Source organism: Talpa occidentalis, unplaced genomic scaffold (assembly GCF_014898055.3).
Source record: "Talpa occidentalis isolate TD23 unplaced genomic scaffold, MPIMG_talOcc4v2.1 talOcc4.3, whole genome shotgun sequence".
Taxonomy (NCBI): Eukaryota; Metazoa; Chordata; class Mammalia; order Eulipotyphla; family Talpidae; genus Talpa; species Talpa occidentalis.
In genome coordinates, this window is record NW_023603184.1 from 130,646,412 (window position 1) to 130,668,606 (window position 22,195).

The window sequence follows — 22,195 nt, forward strand, 5'->3', positions numbered from 1 at the left end:
TTGCACTTTGTCGAAAGCTTTCTCAGCATCTATTGATATTATCATATGGTTTTTATATTTCTTTTTGTTGATGTGTTGGATAACGTTGATTGATTTTCGGATGTTAAACCATCCTTGTGCCCCTGGAATGAATCCAACTTGGTCGTGGTGAATTATCTTATGGATACATTGTTGGATTCTGATAGCTAAAATTTTATTGAGGATTTTTGCATCAGTGTTCATTAGGGAGATTGGCCTATAGTTTTCCTTTTTTGTGTTGTCCTTATTCGGTTTTGGTATTAGTGTAATATTGGCTTCATAGAACGTGTTTGGTATTGTCCCTTCCTTCTCTCATTTTTTGGAAGAGTTTGTGAAGGATAGGCACTAATTCGTCTCTGAATGTTTGGTAGAATTCATTTGTAAATCCATCAGGTCCTGGGCTTTTGTTTTGGGGAGGTTTTTAATTACCATTTCAATTTCGCTCCTTGTAATTGGTCTGTTTAGGTGTTCTATTTCTTCTTTATCTAGCTTTGGGTGATTGTAGAGTTGTAGGAATTTGTCCATCTCCTCTAGATTGTTGAACTTGTTTCCATATAACTGTTCATAGTAGTTACTGATTATTCTTTTGATTTCTGCTGTGTCCGTTGTGATTTCTCCTCTTTCATTTATGATTCTGTGTATTTGTGCTTTCTCCCTTTTTTCCTTTGTGAGCCTGGCTAGGGGTTTGTCTATTTTATTTATTTTTTCAAAGAACCAGCTCTTGGTTTCATTGATCTTTTGGATTGTTTTTTTAGTTTCAATTTCATTTATTTCTGCTTTGGTTTTTATTATTTCTTTTCTTCTACTGGTTCTGGGGTTTTTTGTTGTTCTTTTCTAGATCTTTGAGCTTCGAGATTAGGTTGTTTCTTTGAGTTCTTTCTTGTTTTTGATGTGAGCTTCTATTGCTATATATTTTCCTCTTATTACTGCTTTTGCTGCATCCCATACATTTAGGATATTGGTGTCCTCCTTGTCATTCAATTCAAAGAATTTTTAATTTCTTCTTTGATCTCCTCGTTAGTCCAGTGGTCTTCCAGTAGTGTGGCTTTTAATCTCCATGAGGTAGGATAGTTCCTTGCCTTCTTTTTATGATTTATTTCTAGTTTGATGCCTTTGTGGTCAGAAAAGATGGTTGGTATGATTTCAATCTTGGTGTATCTGTTGATGTTTGTCTTGTGCCCCAGTATGTGATCGATCCTGGAGAATGATCCATGTGCGCTTGAGAAAAATGTGTACTCCGTTTTTTTTGGGTTTAGTGTTCTATAGATGTCTGTTAAGCCCAAATGCTCTAGGTCCTTATTTAGAGCTTTAGTTTCTTTACTTATTTTTTGTCTTGTTGATCTATCCATTGTTGATAGTGGTGTGTTGAAGTCTCCCACTACATATGTGTTTTCTCTGATGTCTGTTTTCAGAGAGGACAACAGTTGTCTGATATATTTTGGTGCTCTTTCGTTTGGTGAGTATATGTTAATGAGTGTTATTTCTTCTTGAAGTATTGTCCCCTTAATCATAATGTAGTGACCATTGGGGTCTCTTTTTATTTTTTTGAGTTTGAAGTCTGTTTTATCTGATATAAGTATAGCTGTTCCTGCTTTCTTTTTTGGCCCATTTGCTTGCAGGATTGTTTTCCATCCTTTGACTTTGAGCCTATTTTTATCTTTTGTAGCTAAATGTGTTTCCTGGAGACAGCAAAAGGTTGGGTTTTGTTTCTTAATCCAGGCTGCAACTCTGTGTCTTTTTATTGAAGAGTTTAGTCCATTTACATTTAGAGTTAATATTGATATGTTAGCATCTGTATTTGCCATTATGTTTGTCTTTCCTTTGATTTTATTTATTTATTCTTTTAATAACTTTTTTTTTTTTTGGTCTTCTTTCGTTGTTATTCGTCCCTCTGAGGTTCTGGCTTTAGGATTCCTTGTAGTATTTTTGGAGTGGGGGTTTAGTCGCAATGAAATTCCGGAGTTTCTCTTTGTCTGGGAAGGTCCATATTCTTTCTTCATGGAGGAAAGAGAGCTTTGCGGGATAGAGTATTCTTGGTTGGCATCTGTTTTCTTGGAGTCTGTTGACTATGTCCCTCCACTCTCTCCTTGCCCGTAGTGTTTCTTCAGAGAAGTCTGATGTCAGCCTGATTGGTTTTCCTTTGAATGTTATCTGTTTCTTCCCTCTTGTCAGCTTCATTATTTTTTCCTTGTCCTGGATTCTTGGGAGCTTTACTATTATGTGTCTTGCTGTGTTTTTCCTTTCGTCGTGGAAGTTTGGTGTTCTTCTTGCTTCTTGTATATCAATTTTCAGCTCCTTCTTCTCATTTGGGAAGTTCTCTTCAATTATATCCATGAATATTTTCTCTGTTCCTACATCTCTCTCCTCTCCTTCTGGAATTCCTATAACTCTTATATTTCCTTTCCTCATGGAGTCAGATAGTTCCCGAAGTCTTTCTTCATTCTTTTTCCTTCGTACTTCTCTTTCCTTTTCTGTTTTGGTTCTTTTTATTTCTGTGTCTTCAAGATTACTTATTCGTTCTTCCATTTCATCTATTCTGCTTTCATTGCTTTCCCAGAGTTCTTTAGTTCCTCCATTAATTCTTTGATCTCCTGCATTTCTCTTACTTCCCTCTTTAGGACTCAATTTCCTTCTTCTGATCTATCACTTTTTTAATCATGGCAATTTTAAATTCTCTTTCTGGAAGGCTCAGAAGTTCTTCCAAGTTGCTGTCGTTGCAATCTGGGGAGTGGTTTTCTTTTTGTGGTGTGCTTCTTTCCTGAGGAGTTTTTAGGTTGCGTGTGGTTCTTCTACTCCCTACTGTCTGTTTTCTAATTTGTCGTATGCGTTGGGACACTGTGTTGCTCGGACTGACTGACATCTTGGGTGAACTTCTCCGCTCCCCTCTGGCTCTTCCAGGAGCCATCTCTGTCTTCTGGGGGAGCTTTCTGCTGGATTTAGGCAGTTTTTACTGAAGAAATGTCCCTGTTCTCAAATGGCGAAGCGGGATGTAGTCCCTGCGCCTCCGGTTTCAGGCACACTCTTCTGCGCACCCGGTCTGCCCCGGACGTGGGTGCCTGCTCCCTCTGTGGGCTCAGACTGCTGGTCGGAAGGGGCCTGGCGTGGAATAACTTCCCGGCTGGCCACTGGGTCCTCCAGAAACCTGCCCTTTTCAAGCAGTCTTAAGAAATGTCCTGTTTTATAGGGTGTTAGTGACTTTTTTTTTCCTGGTCGCTAGGTGGCGCCAGAGATCTCTCTTATTGTCCTTGGGGGGCTGTTTTTCGCCTCCCCCCACCCCGTGGGACAGAGAACAGAGCAGGAATGGTAGGGTACACCTCAACAGCTTTGGGGTGCTGTGTCTGCCTTGTGCCCCACCGTCGTGGAGAAACCACGCCCCGAATTTTCGTGCCCCGGGTCTCAGTTCAAAGCCCTCAGTTCCAGGACGCGGGCTGTAGCCCAGTTCAGTGGCGCGGGAATGGCGCCTTTTGCACCGCTCCCGTGCCTGGGCGCCTGGTTCCTGCTCACTCAGGGAGGGACCTTCACCTCAGTGAGGACCTCCGCGCGTCTCCCCGCAAGCCTAGGTCGTCTCCCCGCAAGCCTAGGTCGCAGGCGCGGGGACCTGGGCAGCCGCGATCCCGGTCTGCACTTGCTTTTCAAGCGCGCCGAGAGCGCCGCGTTTCCGCGCAGGCTTACCGGCAGCCCGGGCTGTGTGCGCGTCTCCCGGGGTCTTTGTTCTTCTCTAATGGCGCCCGGAGCCGTTCGCTCACCGCCGCGGTGGATCCTGCAGGGTTCGCCTCAGCTCCCGTTCACGGGGTGTGGTGGCTGCAATAGTTCCTTTCCACTCACAGTCCCGCTTGCTGTGTCGTTTGTTCTTGTGGGTCGTTTTGGTTTGTTGTTTCCTCCTCTCTGCCGGTCGGAGAGTGCCGCCTCTGTGGGCGGGGGAGGGGAGCAGGGTTCTGCGCTTCCCTCCCTTCTAGTCCTCTTTTATGGCCAGTTTCTTCTTCGGGCAGTTCGCTGGCGTCACCTGTTTATCTTCCGTGTCCCAGTTCTCACTGGGACCTGCCGCTTTTCCTCCCTATTAACTTTTTTTTAATGGGAGATCTTACTCGCAGAGTCTCCTCACAGCCATGTTGCTCCGCCCAGAACCAAAATTCTTAACCAACTTTTGGTGGTCATTAGATAGATTCGGTGCTATACAACAGGGAAAATGATTGTTAATTTTCACTAAGTTCTAACTGAAATGAAACATTTCCATCAAAAACCATCGTTGTATTTACACTGAGTCTTTTTTTTTTAATGATTTTTTTTTTATAGACGCATGTTTATTTATTTATTTGATTGTTTGTTTGTTTTGTTTATACATACACTGGGTACAGTCAGAAGCGCAGGAGGGTGAGAGAATTCACCAGAGCCAGAGCGGAGAGCAGAGCAGGCAGAGGGACCGAAGTACACTGCTGAGGGGAGCAGCGGGCGGCAGGAGAGGTCTGCGCGCCATGTGGGACCCTCCTCTGGTGAAGCCAGGGATCGAACCAGCACCGCAGAGGCCTCGGGCAGCTTCCCAACCCAGTGCTCAACCGCTGCGCCACCGGGGAGGCCCTACACTGAATCTTAAAAAAAAATCTACGTTACTGAGCCACAACATGGTATATGATTTAGGGATATAAGTTCTCTCCCCCATTTTATTTTTATTTATATATTTTCAAAGATTGATTTATTTATGCATATAAGACTAGGGTACAGGCCACAGGTGTGGGGGGTGAGAGGATTCACCAGAGACAGAGTGGGGAGCAGAACAGGTAGACTGACTGAAATACACTGCTGAGGAGCATCAGGCAAGGCAGGAGAGTCTCCTGTGCCCTGTGGGTAGCTCTCTGGCCTGCCAGGGATCGAACTCAAGGCTGTGGATAGCTTCACAGTGCTGTGCTTAACCCCTTTCGCCACCAGGGAGACCCCATCTCCCCCAGTTATACCCCACCCTGATGTTGCCCCTCTGGAAACCTCAATTCAACAGTCAGATTTCTAGAATCTAGAAATCCTAGATTTCTAGGGTTTTTTTTGGTTTAGTTTTTCTACTCCTTTATTTCTTTATCACATGAATGAAATCACCCAGTATTTGTCAGAAGAATTTTAAAAGGCAATAGAAAAAATTTTAGTTCACTCCCGATATGCAAGTTTTCATTTAGAAAGCTCCTAAAATAATAGAATGGTTAATGAATTGTTGCAAAATGTTTTCTTCTATTATTGTGTACAAACTGCAAGTAAAACATTCTTTGATTTTTTTGAACTCTACGCTCTCAGCGCAGTAATAGTTAAATTAATTTCTAATATGTCTCATCTCATTATAGATCTATGCAATAGACTCTTTCAATTTTAAATTGAGCTTCAGGGAAGATTAAATACTTAGGTATTCCAGTTTGTATAAAATTTCTAGATCCATACAAATTAAACTTCCTCTGTCTAAATGACCCTAATCATTCTAATTTAACTAGATGGAGCTTATTTCCTTTTGACAGAGCTTGTCATGTTGAATCTTATCCATGGAGATGAGCAGCATGCCAAATGGGTAATAAGTATTCCAGATGTTGCCTTGCCACTTTCCAGCAAAGTTATTAATAAAAGTCAGTTGCTTCTTGTCTTTTTTTATCCTCCTAATATTGCTGAGAATATAAACTTCCTTTCTCCCCATTAAGTTATGGTAATTTAAAAGTACAGTAAATGGGCTGCTGCAGAGGAAGATGATTTTATAAAAGTAGCTCTCCCTCCTGGATGGTACATCAGGGACTCGTAGAACAATTTGAGGCTTGTGGGTAGGAGAGAGTGAAGGAGGCTATGAAGAAGATTGAAACAGAACTCTGAGTTTGAGATTGTGTGTGTGTGTGTGTGTGTGTGTGTGTTGGAGGAAAATGAACATCAAAAAAGTCATTTAATTTCCTTTTGGCTGAAAATAAGAATAAAAACGGCTACTATACTGTCTCTCAATCAAAAGGGACAAGTCCTAGCTGGTGTTCCAGGGTGCCTGAAAGGTCTCTCACTCCATGTTGCCATAGATCAACCCCCATCCCGGTGTCCAGCCCCTGAGACCAACAGCCCATGAGCACCAACATCTTTTGGTGGGTGTTGATGTGTCTGTCCTCAAGTACTCCAAGTGTGGTTGGAGTGCAGGGAAGGCTGGAGATTGGAAGGGAAGAGGTACCCGGAGAGAACTCAGAGCCCAAAACATACAAGGTCTGGCCCAGGACAGCCTGCTAGAAAAAAAAAAAAAAAATGTTGGTCCTTTAAGAATTCTGGAAAGATCTAATTTTCTTAGGTAAAAACTAGAAATTTTAGATATTCTAAAAGAGATTATTAGATATTCTAAAAGATATTCTAAATATCTTTTATTCTAAAAGATAGTAGAAAGCTAGATATTCAGAGCTAGGAAAAGTCTAATGATAATGATAATGATGATAGTTTACCATTCTGATGGCTTCATCAGTCTTTGAAAACCTTTTGGGTTTAGTGAATTTTATGTAAATTTTTCTTTAAAAGAAGCAGAAAACCTTGGGTTTCCTGTTTCCTTGCCCTCCTTTTAAATTTAAAGCCATAGAGAGTTCTTTGTATTTCTATGAGTACAAAGGGATGGTATACTATTACTCTCAATAAAGAGGAGAGGTGCAAATTATTGGTAAAGTGTGATAAAGTTCTGATCTTCAAAAAAGCAGTCTCTACTGGCACCATAACCTGTATTTGATTGATCTTCCATGTCCAGTTGAGCACTCCCCTTATCTCTCATGATTTGGGCTCTAGTTCACAGTAACATGATGTCCAGTTTAAATAGCTCTAAACTTTGAAGTGGAAGAAATTTACCATTCATACCGTGTGTGTTTTGACCTCATTTCCTAGAGCATTTCTAACATGCCTGAATGGTCATGTGACTCTTTTATATACATATATAGATGCCGTTTTCTCAAATGTCAACAAGGGAATGCTGTCTGGGTGCAAGCATTTTTTCTCCCATCATTTTCATTTATTTTCCAAGTTCATTAACAATTGACATGATTAAAATAAGCTCTACTGACATCTGCTGGACAAAGTCTGTTATTCATCGTGTTACCAGCTCAGGAGTATGCAGGCTTTATTAATTAGGTGCTCACTATTGATTAAACCAGTCAAGCAAAGCCATACTAAACAACAGAAAACAGAAAAACTAAAAATGATATTTCCAACGAGATCCAGGAAATGTTCTGGACGTTACTGGTCGAGAGACTACACTTTGAGACCCAGTGGTCTGAGATCACACTCACTGCTTTTGGCTTGAGCACCAGGTAGATGGTAACACCATCACTAAGTTAGGAAATTAAGGTGAAGAGGCAACTCGAAGGAATCAAAGATAGAAAAAAAATGATACATTTGGGCCTCCCCTGGTGGCACAGTGGTTGAGTGCTGGGCTGCAAAGCTGCCCGTAGCCTCTGCAGTGGCGGTTTGATACCCAGCACCGGATAAGGGTCCCACATGGCTTGCAGACCTCTCCTGCCGCGCCCGCTGCTCCCCTCAGCAGTGTATTTCGTCAGTCTGCCTGTTCTGTTCCCCGCTCTGGCTCTGGTGAATTCTCTCACCCTCTCGCGCTTCTCACTGTACCCAGTGCTTATATAAATAAATAAATAAATCTTTAAAAAAAAAAGAAAAAATGATACATTTGGCTTTTTTGTGGTGTAGGGACAGGAGTAGGCCACTGAGCAGGTTTTGTATGATCCCATGCAGACCGGGTAAAGGAGTCAGAGTCCTCAGTGGCTTTTGCAGATCTTTTATTTAGATTTACCAAGCATATGGCAGGCAGGGGTGCTGGGGGGCTGGGAGGCTGGCAGTCCTCCCAGCCCCCAGCAAATCCTCACTCTATCTGGGCTCTCCGGCCTTCTCTCGTGTTCTGCTTCTCTGCTCTCCTGCTTCTGTTCGTTCTTGGCTTCTGCTGGTGTCCCCGCGACGCCGCCCTTAGAAGTCCAGTATTAGGCCAGTCGAATCCCATCTACATATGCCCACACCCTACTCCAGGTGCCCGCCATCAGGCATGCATTCAGGACCACAGGGTTCTGTCATCTATCTTAATGGCGGGAGGGCAGAAAAGCCTGATACTTTCACCTTACCCTACACGTGGAAATAGGAAAAGCCCTTTATAAGGTTGTAGGGTAAGTGAATTGGTCAGGCTTTTTGTGCCACTAGCCTCTGTGGCTCTCACTTGTGGCCTTGATTGTGCTAATGCAGGAGACGCTTGGGAGTGTGGGTGCAGGGCATGCGTGCTGATTGTGGACATGTGAAGTATGGGTGAAGTATGGGTGAGTGTACACGCCTGAGCTTAGAGGTCAGCACTATAACAGCGGTGTCACTCAGAGCTGGGAAGACAGCCACGGGAAGATGGCTGCAGAAGCAGTGGCTACAGAAGAGGTGAGTCTACAAGGGAACTCCAGGGAGAGACCAGAGTGTAAGATTCATGGGGGGTTGGGAGGCTCTGTTTCCTGCCTGCCTTCCTTCCAGCAGCCCCTCTACTCTTACCCCCTCCATTCTCCCCACACCTTGCCTGTGCCTGCCTCCCTACATGCCACCTCCCTTCCTGGTGTGTCTGTGTACCTGGTTCCCTGAGGGAGCATTAAAACCTGAAAAATCCGCCATGGGCTCTGGGACTCTCCTTTCTTTATCCGTCTACCTGGCTGGATAGTGAAGCTGCCCTGTGCATGCTTGCACTACAAAAGTTTTTAATATTTCAACAAAATATGAGAATGTGTAAAAGACAGAATAACACAGGCTGTACATTCACCATTGTAAGTGGTAAAAATGCACTGGATATGTGAATCATGTAAATTGAATCAATTTCTAGTTTGAGCAAATGAAAATCAAACTCCTAGGATCGAAGTTGAATCAAAACACCCAGAAAAGGGGCCTCCCTGGTGGTGCAAGGGGTTAAGATACAACCTATGGAGCTATCCTCTGCCAAAGCGATCCCCGACCAGGGAGCTACCCACATGGCACAGCAGACCTCTCCTGACTCACCCGCTGCTCCCCTCAGCAGTGTACTTTGGTCAGTCTGCCTGTTCTGTTCCCGGGTCTGTCTCTGGTGAATCCTCTCACCCCCCCATACCTGTGGCCTATACCTCAGTATGCATAAATAAATCTTTTAAAAAAACCCAGAAAATATGTGTATGTGAATGGCAGTGTAAGTATATTAATGCCTATAGTTACTTGTATCAATCAGTGTGTCAATGTAGGAAGTTGAGAAGTAATTTTTTTTTCCCCATTTCTAGGGAAGTTTCTAAGCTTCCTGGATCAGCCTTGTTTTTAAGCACTGAAGGGTCCTTGATAAATCCCGAGTCACTACAGACATACATTCTATGGAATTTTTGTTTACGAAATATGTTAAACGGCATGATGGCAAATAGGGGCAATTGACACCTAGTGTACATTAACAACTCAGAACACGTTATGAAAAAAAATTGGAAATGGTGTTTGTGTTTAACACTTTGAAAAGTTGGCTGACTAATCATGGCTCTCCATAAATTCTAAACAAGGAGCAGGTGGGCCTAATTTTCCTCTTAAAAACCTTGATGATTCTAAATGACTCAGATTAATTCCTCAGTATAAATTTTTTTCATATAATTCTCATATTACTAAAAGTTTATGACTCTATGGATGGCAAGAGATTCTAAATGTCTGACAGTTTTTCCATCAAATTGTAAACACATATTTGTTCCAAGTGCATTTCTTTTGTTTACCACAATCTCCACCACAGGAAACCGATCACCTCATGACTGTATTGCCTTGACATGACATGGAATTGTGTCACATCAGAAATCAAGACTCCAGTCAGTTCAGCTCTTTCATGCTCTTGCTGCTACTGCCTGTGCTCTTTGATTCACACATATCAATCAGTCCTTTCAACTGCTCTGCTAACTCCCAGCATTACTTCCTTCTGCTCTACTGAGTTCAGACTCATAGTGGGTTGATTATCTAGTCCCCATGATACCTAGAGTAGTCTCTATGGCATCAGCAGGGGCTCCTAGAAATGCAGGATCTTAGGCTCCATTGAATGGGCATTTCAGAATCATCATAAGAAGATCCCCAGAGGATTTGTACTCATGGTTGAGAAGGCCTGACCTTAATGTTTCTTTAACAAATTTCCTTGATTCTCATATACTTCTAGCTTTCCCTTTTTACTACCTACCCCAACCTAGTCTTTTTCTATAACACTGAAGTTACTTGTTCATATTTATCTCCAGATTTTACAGTCTTCTGTGAGGAGACAGCTTGTCTTCCTAGTACTAGCTGGACACTATTATAGAACATATTCTAGCAGCATGATTAATATTTTCTGGATGGAAGATCTTCAGATTAATTGCTATGTAGGTCATGAACCAGTTACTTAGGTGCTAATGACAAATAGCAGGTTGACATACTATGTCTTTGAAAATACTTGCATTTTCAGAAGACTCCTAAAGAAGTGGATTTAACCTAAATCATTAATAATAATACTGGATGATTTTGGAAGTCAGGTAACTAAGTAGAATTTTGAGGGCAAGTGGCTCTGTCGTCTAATTTCCTTTTACCTTGCCCATCACCAAGGTGGTCCTAATGAAATAACTCAGTGCTTTGTAGATGCTGAGTGACTTTTAAAGTGTTTTCTCCCTGCAGGAGAACCGAGCTCCATTAACTCCAAATATAGACAGAAACCACAGGTCGCATAAGAAACCTGAACATTCTTGAAATTGTGAACGAGGGTAGTTGGAGAGGTAACAGGAATACTAGAATAACTTTTCATGTAATCACTTGTCTCGGCACCTGTCTTCTTCACCAGATTGAGTTTTCAGAGCAGAGATGTCTACCTTATTTACCCAGAACTGCCTGCCAGGCACCTTGCACAAGCATGTATGTGTTTAATGAATTTGGGGGATAAAATTTTAAAGCATTGCTCGTGGCATGATCAAATAAAATGCTCTATTTGCAGCATATAAACACAGTGATAGCAGTGTGTATTATACAGCAAGGGGGTACATGTTAATTCCTAAATGCTGAATCCTGAGAGAACAATCAATATTAAGCATCAACTTTCACAGTGAGGCACATTGACATTTTTTGTTACAACTGATTTTCTTAATATCCCAGCTCCATCAGAGAAGAGAAATTAGGCAACCATGAAGCTACTTCATAAACCAACTTAGCAAGAGTCCTGCCTTTCCCTGCATAATGACTAATTGACTCACAAACGCTTTCTCTAACACTTATTTGTAGAGCTCTAACACATTAGCTACAGATTTAATGTCACCATGGTTATAATTTACATGTGGGTGGAAAGTTAACATAATGTAGAAATGTGAAATTAAGCTAGTTCGTTGTGAGTAGCGGTCCTGCTAAGATTCACTTCTCTATCCTCATTATTTTGTATTTTTATTTATCATGTTTGTTGTTTTCTCCCATTACTCACCAAATTGTCAAATAGGTCTCTGAGGATGCACAAGCACAGGGCTTCTAGAAAACAGTGTTTGGATAGTTTAAATAATGGGACAATGAAGTCAGTCATCTCCACTACAAAAAAAAAAATGTTCTTGCTTTGTTAATTGAACTTCAGCTTTAGAAGAAAGAGGGAGAGTTTAGATGGGAAACAGTAAGAAATAATCAGGTGACTGATTTGTAAGTTCTCTCAGTTTAACTGATGTTGTAAGATTAGAGAAGACACTAGTTTTTTAATGGTGCTGAATCCACAGCGAGAACTATCTAGGGGAAAAGAAATGACACAAATATTACTCTATTCATAGAGTATGAGAGGAAATACTTTTCTAATACAAAGTTAGGAAAAATAAATCAAACTGTTACAGATAAGTCACAGGAGATGAATAACTTCAAGTTTTACTTGTTCCTGAGATTACTATTATGGTGCAAATGAACGTTATTAAAATCATTCCTCTTTCATAGGAAGATGAGCCAGGGAGTGCTAATCCTGAGGACCATGCTAGCTGGCCTTACCAATTGAAATGTCATCTTGTGGAGAGTTAGAGGAATGCTCCCAGCATCAGGAGTGTCTTAGTAGCCTCAGACGCACTGTCCTCGCTATGCCTCATTGCCCACATCTAAAGATGTGATACCACCATCTATGCCTTTGTTCAAAGGACAGAAATAAAAGTGTTTATCACTTATCATTCATATTATGAGTCATTCAAACAATCATCTAGGAGCATGAAGGGCATTTTAATGGTATGTACCAGAGGACAAAATGTTATTCAGGGATAAAAGCAAGTGTTTTATTTGACAAATCTCTATTTGCTAAGTGACACCATGTAGATGTGGTATGAAAAGAAGTCACACAAAGTCAGGCAGATGACTCAGCAGAACTCTTCCAACTCTGCACATGCATTTTAGAATTATGTCTTGTGTAAAACCCCCTCCTCTTTCATAATTGGTCAGAGAAATCAAATTTTTTGGATTAGGCCTTTAGTTAGTAACCCCAGGGTAGATTCTCATTTGTAAGAGATAGCTAACATACTACTCTGCTTGAAGCACAGCAGCTTCCATCTAATTCTATAATGATCATAGTTTAAAATATTTTCCTATAATGTCTACTTTCAAAATGTGCTCAAAATCTTGAAGAACAATGGAGGAATAGTCAGGAACAAACCCTAGTGAATGAGTATATACAGAACAGCCCTCATTTACCATTGGAAGGAAATATTAAATTAAAGCTATAGCAAATGAAAGCACATGATGACAGATAATCTAATAAAATTTTATTGAGAACCAATGAAGTTGATTCCTTAACATAGAAATACATATGATTGCAAGCCCTGCCAAAAAATAGCAAAATAATCTTGGGGTAGGTTCCCTGAATATCCAAACATTTTGTTTTATATCTACAGGAAAGAACAGTACTTCTATACATCAGCACTACAGAATTGGGGTGCTCTGACCTATTTAGGGGAAGAAAAATGGAATCAGCATTCAGTGTGAGTTCTAAAGGACTACAGGTAAGTTCTAGTAGTCAAATGAGCAGATGAATAAATGTTCGCTGTTCACATTTTTTGTTTCAAAATCAGCTAGTAGAAGGCAGCACATCTTAAGATCAGAAACAAATTAACCCAATTATTTAGGAGCAGAGTGTATCTCTCAATTCAGTCATTTATGGAAGTGGTAATAATTATAGAAAATGGCCTTGGACACACTTTTACTTAAAACTACCTACCATATGTTTTTAATATCAAATAATTGGAGCTGACATCAAAGATGAAAAGTGAGCCAAATGACTGTAAGGATTAAACACTGACAACTCAGATGAGACCAAACCCAATGGCATCATGGAAATGGTTCTGATGTTAACATTTTTTATGTGCTGCAAAGTTAATCACTGCAATTTCCCATCATTACAGAAACAGAACCACATGACAGGTAAACTGAATACTGCTTGACAAGCTTTTAAGGTTGTACTAGTGAGTCTTCATGTGGAGATAAGAGATGCTATTGAGTTTTCTGGGAAGCACATTTTGGCAAGGTTTTTACCAATAAGAAAAATATCTGAGGGGAAAATGATGCAACAGAAATAGAACTGAAAGGATACCTTTTTTTTTAATATTAAGAGAGCTTTTGTAACTTTCAATTTCTACCATGGTGCTAGGGTATTAGTCTTAGTTTTATAGTCTTTGCCTGAGTTTCAAGTCCTATCAAACTTTCTTAGCTCTTAAGCATAAAAATAATGGCATAAATATAAAAATCCTGCCAGTTTGGTAAGTCTTCAAAAGCTGAAGAAGAAATGAAATCTGACTTGTGTTTGCAATGCTACATTTGCTAATGGCTCACAGTGGCTGAAGTGCAATCCATATAGGAACCATAAACTTACTCAAATGTTCTCTCTGCCTTGAAGTCCTCCCGGGGTTAAATCAATCAAGGTCTTTGGAGAAACACTATAATCAAGTCTCTTCTGGCTAAGAGAAAGTGTGTTTGTTCTTTTCTCTTGGTTAGTAGCTATAAGTGCAGGTATAGTATAGTAAGACATTTAACTTAACCAAATGAGCTTCATCCTTTCAAGTTGGATACCCACCCAAAGGCAAATTAGCTTTACTGTCTGTCAGTGCCAGCGTTGCTGTTCTGAAACCTTCACAAGAAAAGCACAGCTTACCAGCAGCACTTCTAAAATCTGAAAGGCACAGGGTTGTCCCTGACTAGTGCAAGTCACAGAAAAGTAAGCTAATGCTGGGGATTGAGCAGTGGGATGTTGAGATCCTATATTGTCAGTAGCCTTTAAAGGTTCACACATTTCCACAAACATTAGCTATTTTGGTTTTAAATGGAAAATAATAGGATATCATACCCAGGACCCAGTATACACTCTGTGGGATTTGGTTCAAAGTTTCAATAAAAACATGTTTCTGTGATGGAGAGAGCCATGGAACAGGCACTTTTAAAATTTTTAGACCCTGTTTTTTTTTTTTTAAACTAGTGAAATGTTTTAAAATTAATCAGAAACATACAGAAGTGATGAAACAAAAGTGAAAAAGGCAGTAATGGAAGGAGGAGGAGTGGGAATTGGTAAGTGGGGATTTGCCCAGAATGTGAAGCATCAAGGATTCTTCATTTACCATATAAATGCTAATCCGGTGGGCTCAAAAAGTGATGAGTATTAAGCTTGGGGTATGCAAAGAGACTGGATCTATTTGTTCCAAGCAATATCACTGGATAATACCTCTTAAATAGCATTTCTATTAAAAGCTTTGTTTTTATTCAAGTTATTGGTTATATAGCACCCCTCCCCCCTTTAAATAGAAGTACTATACTATTTTACAAAAAAACCAATGGCTACATTGGTTGAACGGAAGGAAAATATCTTATGGCTTTTAACAAATGGCCAGCACTAAACCACAGTCTTTGCAAAATAAGTAGAACACAAGCAAAAGTTTAGAAGTTCAGTAGACAGGGTTCACTCAAATCCTAGGTCATAATATATTCATACACAGAAAACTTCTTGATCATACTAAATCCAAAGAATAAACAAAATTAAATAGTTCCAAAATATACAAACTTATTTTAGAGAAAACAATAAACTGTTGTTAGCTTATCTTGAACTAATTTTTAAAGCATGACCACTACATTTTAGGAGTTTTTGATAAAAATGATGGCCTATAGAACTTGGATGCTTACTAACAAAAAGAAGCATATTCGAAAGCGCATATTATCTTTAGTTTAAATAAGCATTGTAAATTCTGAAAATGATATTCAGGTCCCAAGTCCAGTTTGCAACTCGTGGAATTTTTATACTGGACATATATAGAGTAGTGATATTTTTGTCCCCTTTCATAATCAACCACTTAGTGAAAAGCAGTCATGAAACTGTCCTGTTAGAGGAATATGCTAGAAGAAGAGATGGAGGGCAATATCTAATTATAATCACACATCTATCTTTCTTTGCCTACATTTAGTTTTTTTCTGAACATTTGAAGAGCAATATTAAGACAATTATATTCATAAACTTAAATAAGAAAAATATTTCCTCCAAGTTCTAAAGTACTTTTTTATCTAAATCTACATATGCCCTCCAAATTCTGTACATATCACCAACCCTTTCTATAGGAAGAAGCCAATGTTAAGATAAGAGATTTCCTTGGATATTTTAAAGTAAAGGTAAATGTTGAAGGAACTGAACTAAAGATGAATTCTGAAAAAAAATCAAGTACACAGTTTGCCTCTGGTTTTTTAAAAAGCAAGGACAGCATTAGTCCAGGTTTGATACACAGAAAGGGTCATGCAATGAGATGCAGGGGGTAGCCTTTCCTTTCAGAGTTCAAATGCAGGGAACTTGGCTTTTGTGGGTACTAGGAGGTCAGCCAGGAAATATATTGTTCCAGCCATTCCTAAAGGAAGAGAAAAGAAGCAAACATCATTATACCGAGTGAGCCTGCTTTATTTTAGCATCAACATGATGACATTAATGGCCGTGATTTAAGTAAGTGGGCATCTGCCTGTATATATGTTGCAGCTCAACGTTAAAGGAGATCATTAGAGAGGTGGTCAGTTCTTTCTCCAGGTGGCAGCGAGGAGAAAGAGTGGAGTCAGCCAAGTTGAAGGCACAGCCCTGCCTTTTACCATATGTGAGTGTGCTCCTTCACCATGGCCACAGGCCACTCACTACCTGAGCCTCAGTCTCTGCATTGGGGATATGAGGATAGTAACTGTTTGCTTTGCTGAGATGACTTATGATCACATCTGCAAAATGCCCAGGAGGTGCCTGTCTTGACAAATGGTAGTCACCACTAGACTACGAGTACCAGTTTGTGGTCACTGTGTGAATTGATTTTTAATATTAACAAAACTCAAATTCAAATACATGAATTACCAAGCAGAAAGAAGATACTGATATTACAAAACAAATAAGTAATGTATGAAAAATACCTTCAGGGACGTCCCATGTGGCGCAGGGGTTAGTCTCAGCACTATCAAGCTATTGCTGGCCACTGAGGCAAGAGTTGGATCCCTGGCCAGGGAGCTAAACCCACATGGCACAGGAGACCTCTCCTGTCTCACCCACTGCTCCCCTCAGCAGTGTGTTTCAGTAGATCTGACTGTTCTGCTCCCCAATCTGTCTCTGGTGAATCCTCTCTACTCCTGCACCTCGGGCCTACATGTACCCAGTTCTTGTATGCATAAATAAATAAAAATAAATCTTAAAAAAAAATACCTTCAAAGAGGGAGAAAGGGGTATCTGGTGTTCTGCATCCATGTTCTCCATAATCGAGGCACCACTCAGCAAACTGAAAGTTAGATCAAGTTCACTTACAATAATGATTTCTTCCAAGACCCACAGAAGTTGATAGACATTATCCCTAAGAATTACTCTGATTAAAAAAAATGAGTTAATGCAGAGATATGTGTGGTCTGAAAGAGAGTAAGAAGTAGGAAAGGATTTAATGAGCATTATGAGCTGTGCATCTCTAAGGTTATCACAGAAGGAAGAAAGCTCTCTACATTTCCCTGTACCTCCCATAAATGCTGCTGAGTAGCATTATATCCTTTTAAAGAAAGTTAATTCAGCTGAATGGCTTTGGAAGATCTTTTTTAAATAACTGTGCTTGTTTTATAGACTCATGGTTTAAAAACTAAATGAATGAAATCACATTAATTAGAGCTTTTCCACAATCTTCTGGGAGGCAGTGCTTTCTTCTTGGTGGGTTGACCCTACCTTACAGGCCCTGTACAGGTACTTCATATCACGTGTGAGGTTGTACAGTGCCAGGAAGGCGTAGGCATTCCCCGCAGCGCCGTGGCACAGTCCATACCCCTTCCTCAGCAAACCGTACTGCCAGATCACATCAGCAGACTGATAGGCGTCATTGAGATACTGTTCTTCTTTGAACACCTGCAGTCAGGGGACACTGTTTTTATTATAAGGGATATAATGTAAAAGAAACGTTGGTCAACATTTCTTCTTGGTAAGTAAGGATGGGAGATGGAGAATGGAGGTGGGAGGTGGTTAGGCAAGAAAAGACTAAGAGATTTAGAGCCAGAGAAATGTGTTGTATATAATGGGGCCAAATTAGAAAAACTCACTGGTTTTGCTCTTTTTGTTTTTAAGTAACTGGGCATGACCTTGCTTGCTCGGTTCAAGTTTTATGTGTCTGTGTGCTGTATTTTACTTGGAACTTATTATCGTTAGCCATTTTCCAAAGAGCATGTGTTACCTTCTTTGGTATAAATGTTTCCTTCACTATTAGGAAGTTTCTTTACAAGATAAAGAAGAAACTTATTAACATGCAAATTTATTATGAACGACTATGTCAAAAAATACAGATACCTTTACAGTGTTTTGCCATTTCCTACATGTTTATCAAAGACTTGAGAAATATTCTGAGTAGACATATTTGAAAGCTCATTGCAAATTAAGTACTCTTAAAAGTAGAAAAGGCAGATTTAAAAGTTGTTCTTCCTTTATATCCAAGTTTCTGAAATGTAAAATGTGACATACTAATCGCTTATTTAGACTGTGAGATGCGAGCACCTATTTGTTGTTTGTATATTTTAATTTGTAGATATGGCACCAACAGGCAAAGATATCTTGGTATATTTGTTTCTTTCCCTCATAAAAACATTTTTTTTCTTGATTATGGCTTTGCTAGTCAATGTTTTTTATAAGAGATATTTGCATTTTTGTTATGGAAAATATACATCACATGAAAGGTACCATTTTAAGTGTACAGTTCTGTGGCATTAATTATATCCACAATGTTGTATAATTACCACCGTTATTGCCAAAATCATTCCAAACAGAAATTCTGTGCCCCTGAAATGGTAATTCTCCAGCCTTTGCCTCCCTCCCTCTTGTGTCAGTCCCTTGGTAATTTCTGTTCTACTTTCTATCTCTAGAGGTTTGCCTATTCTAGAAATGTCACATTAACTTTCATGTCATACAAGTGGAATCATACAGTAGTTGTCCTTTGTCTGTGGCTTATTTCACTTAGCATAATATTTTGAAGGTTCAAGCAAGCTGTAGAATGGATGAGAAATCCATTCCTTTTTTATAGCAAAGTAATATTCCATTATATACACATACCCCATTTGTTTATCTAGTCATTTGTGGTTGGACACTGGACGATTTCCACATTCTGGGTATGCTGCTAGGGAACACTGGTATATGAGTATCTGTTTTAATAGTTTTTCATTCCTTTGGGTATATAACTAGATGTGAAACTGCTGGATCTTAGGTTACCTCTGTGTTTAATTTTTTGAGAAACTGCCAACTCTTCTATAGCAGATACAGCAATGTAAAAGGAAGATTCTATTTTGAATTGAGCTTCTGGAATGCTTATCTTGGCTCTACCACTAATGCTTTGCTCTTTATTCTGCCTATTGGTGAAGCAGTCTCCTGTCTAAGGAATAGGGTCTTCTATGGTACACGGTGGATACTATGAGAAATGAATTATAATCCATTTGGCAAAGTGATCTTAGGTCCAAGAAGTGACTTATCTATTACTCATTTAAGGGCTATACATAAAGCTAATTTTAAATTATACAATTTTATGTTGTTTTCCAAAGTATTTCTGAAATGAGAAAATTCACAGTACCTTATAGGCCTGGATGAGCATGTAGATTACCCCAGGGGAACCGTGGCACCAGTGGACTAGCAGATCTCGAGTATCATCCACACAAGGAGGATAATTTCCAGAAGGAAACTTCAGCTGGCAAACATAGTCTATACTGGGCTTGACCAAACTATGTAACTTCATAGAGCTTACATGAAGACTGGGCTAAAAATGAGAAAGGTAGTACTTCTTTAGTACTTCTGAAGCAAACATACCTTCCTAAGACATGATATGAACCATAAGCCAGAAAGAAAATATGACCAAAAAGAACTTGAAGTTACTAAGAGGTTTTGGATTCCATCCAATATTTTCACATACTGAACAAACTAAAATGAGGCTATTAATTAATGCTTGGGGCTTTAGGTATGTATTATTTTTCAATATTTATTATTATCTATATACAATGCTTAAGAATGTGAGTATAAGAGAATTTCTAAAGTTTTAATACCTTACGCATACTTTAAAGGATACAAAGAAATGTATTCTACAAACCAAGCAAACGTTATTACTTTAGAGAAGTGGTAGGTAAAACTTCCAACAGATGAGGATGCTCATGAGGTAAGTGAACTGGAATCTAGATCTTAATCTGCAGTGTGACTGTAGGTCAAGCCTTTCTGCAGATACCTTGGGATGCACACTTATGCAGGACTGTTTTGATACAACAATTTATATATTTACAGGACACATAGACATATGCTCCATATTTTATTCAATTACTAGTTTTTCATTTTGTACCTACTCTTAATTCAATGCACTGCTCAGATCTTAAACAATAAATTCAAAGTGTTGTTTTTGCCAGGTACAGGTGGACACATGGGAGCGATGGGTGGGCAGAGTTGTGGAGCACAGGCAGGAAGTGGTGGTGTCAGGGAACTAGTCAATAATGACCAATAAGGCTTTCAGATACTTAGTTCAGATACCTAGTTTCTGATACTTAGTTCAGAATGTGAACTAAGTTCTCTAGGAGAAACACAGATTCCACTGTACCCAAAGAATATTATTCAAGTTCAGTTTACAATGTTAGGGTATAATGAGAGAATTCTCAAATCTGCAGGAATTATCTAATGTGGCCTATATAGATAATGTTTTGTTTTACGTTGATAACTAGATACTTACTGGAAAGACTTTTAGTTTTAAAAATTAAATCGTTTTAAATATACAATAATCTACAAATGAAAAACTTAACACTTGGGTTTTCAGATTTCTTATTGTGTGTTAATAAAAGGAGGCAGAAAAGACACTTTCTTATGACCTGCTCAAAGGAAGGTAAAAAGGCTGTCCAGTCACTAACATCTATGATTCTAACTCACCTTGAGACTTTGAAAAAGAAGAATTCTCCTTTCTGAAAAACACTTAAGAATCTGTATTTATATCTAGCTATAGACATACAATAAGGAAATGTGTTTCACTTTTGAAAACCTCTAACGATAAAACTCTTCATTGAGAAGTGAAGAATAAATACCACACTTGGTCTCTTACTGTCAGTAAAACTTAGAGTGCGACTCTGTATTCAAAAGCAGTAATAACCTTGAGGATTTCAGCTGTGTTGTCACTGTTTAGTTATAGAGAGAGGAAAGGTCTGACATTGATTTTGCATTATTATAGCCAGCTACTCAACCAGCTAGTCACACGTATATCCAAGCACTCATATTGAACATATTAATAAAACGCTTTTCTTTATGCCACACTGCACTTTGGGAAGGTAAGGGGGGGGGGGCATCTTTGCTGCCATTAAAAATCAATTTGATTTTACCATGAATTCTTATTTTTATTCACAAGTGCCTCTTTCTCCTTAAAGGGAGCTAAATAAGCCTCTGGAAATGATCCTCTCCTGAGAAGTCCTCTTCTGACCTCTCTTCCAGGTTATGCTTGCTGCAGTAAATTCTATTTGTCCTTAGTCTATTCGACTTTGGCTGATGTTCCCCAGTAGTATTAGTTCCTAAGAACTGTTGGGCATAGCATATTCAACTATTTTCAGTTAAGTTACACAAAATCCATGAAAAGGCTCTTTAGCTTTATTCTCTAAGTAAGCCTTAGGCTACATATGCTCATTTGTTTTCTATTGATTTTGTTCTTACTTTTGGAATTTGTTTCAGTGGGTTGTGCCTTATAAGGTGGAATAATATTCTTTATTCAGGACATGTGCTTGAAGAGGAGAGCAGAAGGCACTTCATGGGGCAGTACAGGTCACAACACTTCAGTTTGCACAAGCAGCACACTGTAGGCAATCAAACATTATCTAAAAACACAGTGCTTTTATATTTATACACTTTAAAATGCACCTTGACAAATATTATTCTTGTTTCTCTAGGCCAGGTATAAGGATCATGATGCAGTGGTCAACAAAACAAAAAAAAGAAATAGAGCTGAAGCACCTGTTCTCTCACCCAAGATTGCATAGTCAGGAAGTACATTTTATAGTCTCACCATCATCCCTTCTTACCTGCATCAAGAAGTAATAAATTCCTGCCTAGGCCATGAGCAGCACCTACATAGTATTCTTGATACCACTCATACATCAGTGGAGTCTTTGATGTGAAGTTTCTTTTTCTAGCTAGATTTTCTCCAGAAGTTAAGACAGTTTCACAAATCTACAGGGAGAAAATGGCAAAAAATAATGAGGGAATTAGAACACAGACCCTCCTAATGAAGATAAGGAACTTTTTGTGAAGAGGTACTGGGGAACGTAGTGAATGAGATACCATCTTAGCCATAGAAGGGCATGATTTAATTCTGTACTCAGGAAGAGGCACGCCTGTGTGTTGCCTAAAAGGGGAAAGGTAATGGGAGATCTTGAACACCTCACTAGCACCTACAAAAATTCACCTGTCAAAGGAAAGCATAAACTTCTTTAGGCACAAAAGAAGACATCTGTATCTGGGAAATGAAATCTGACTTGCAATATCTCTGAAAGGGCCTCTCGACTCTCAAATGGAGCAGGCTGCCTTTCTTACACTGAGTCACTTCCTACTTACTGAGTTTCCAACAGCACTCATTTTGAAGTTACTGGTTCTCTGCCTGATCCTCAGAGGTCAAGATACACCTTCCTTCTACTTGGGATATACTAATTAGAGAAACAAACCAACAGTTTAGGCACATAATAAGTGGATTCTAAAAGACTT

At 39.5% G+C, this 22,195-nt stretch overlaps 1 protein-coding gene across 1 annotated transcript; it reads right to left on the reverse strand.

Annotated features, from left to right (window-relative positions):
* Positions 1–14,264: 14,264 nt before the first annotated feature.
* LOC119255184 (glutathione S-transferase LANCL1-like) lies at positions 14,265–22,069 on the reverse strand. Its single transcript, XM_054699463.1, is given in 7 exon segments — positions 14,265–15,851; positions 16,676–16,748; positions 17,177–17,353; positions 19,056–19,238; positions 21,517–21,543; positions 21,545–21,664; positions 22,049–22,069. Coding segments are annotated over 7 exon segments (678 nt in total). The 3' UTR covers positions 14,265–15,774.
* Between the last annotated feature and the right edge of the window lie 126 nt (positions 22,070–22,195).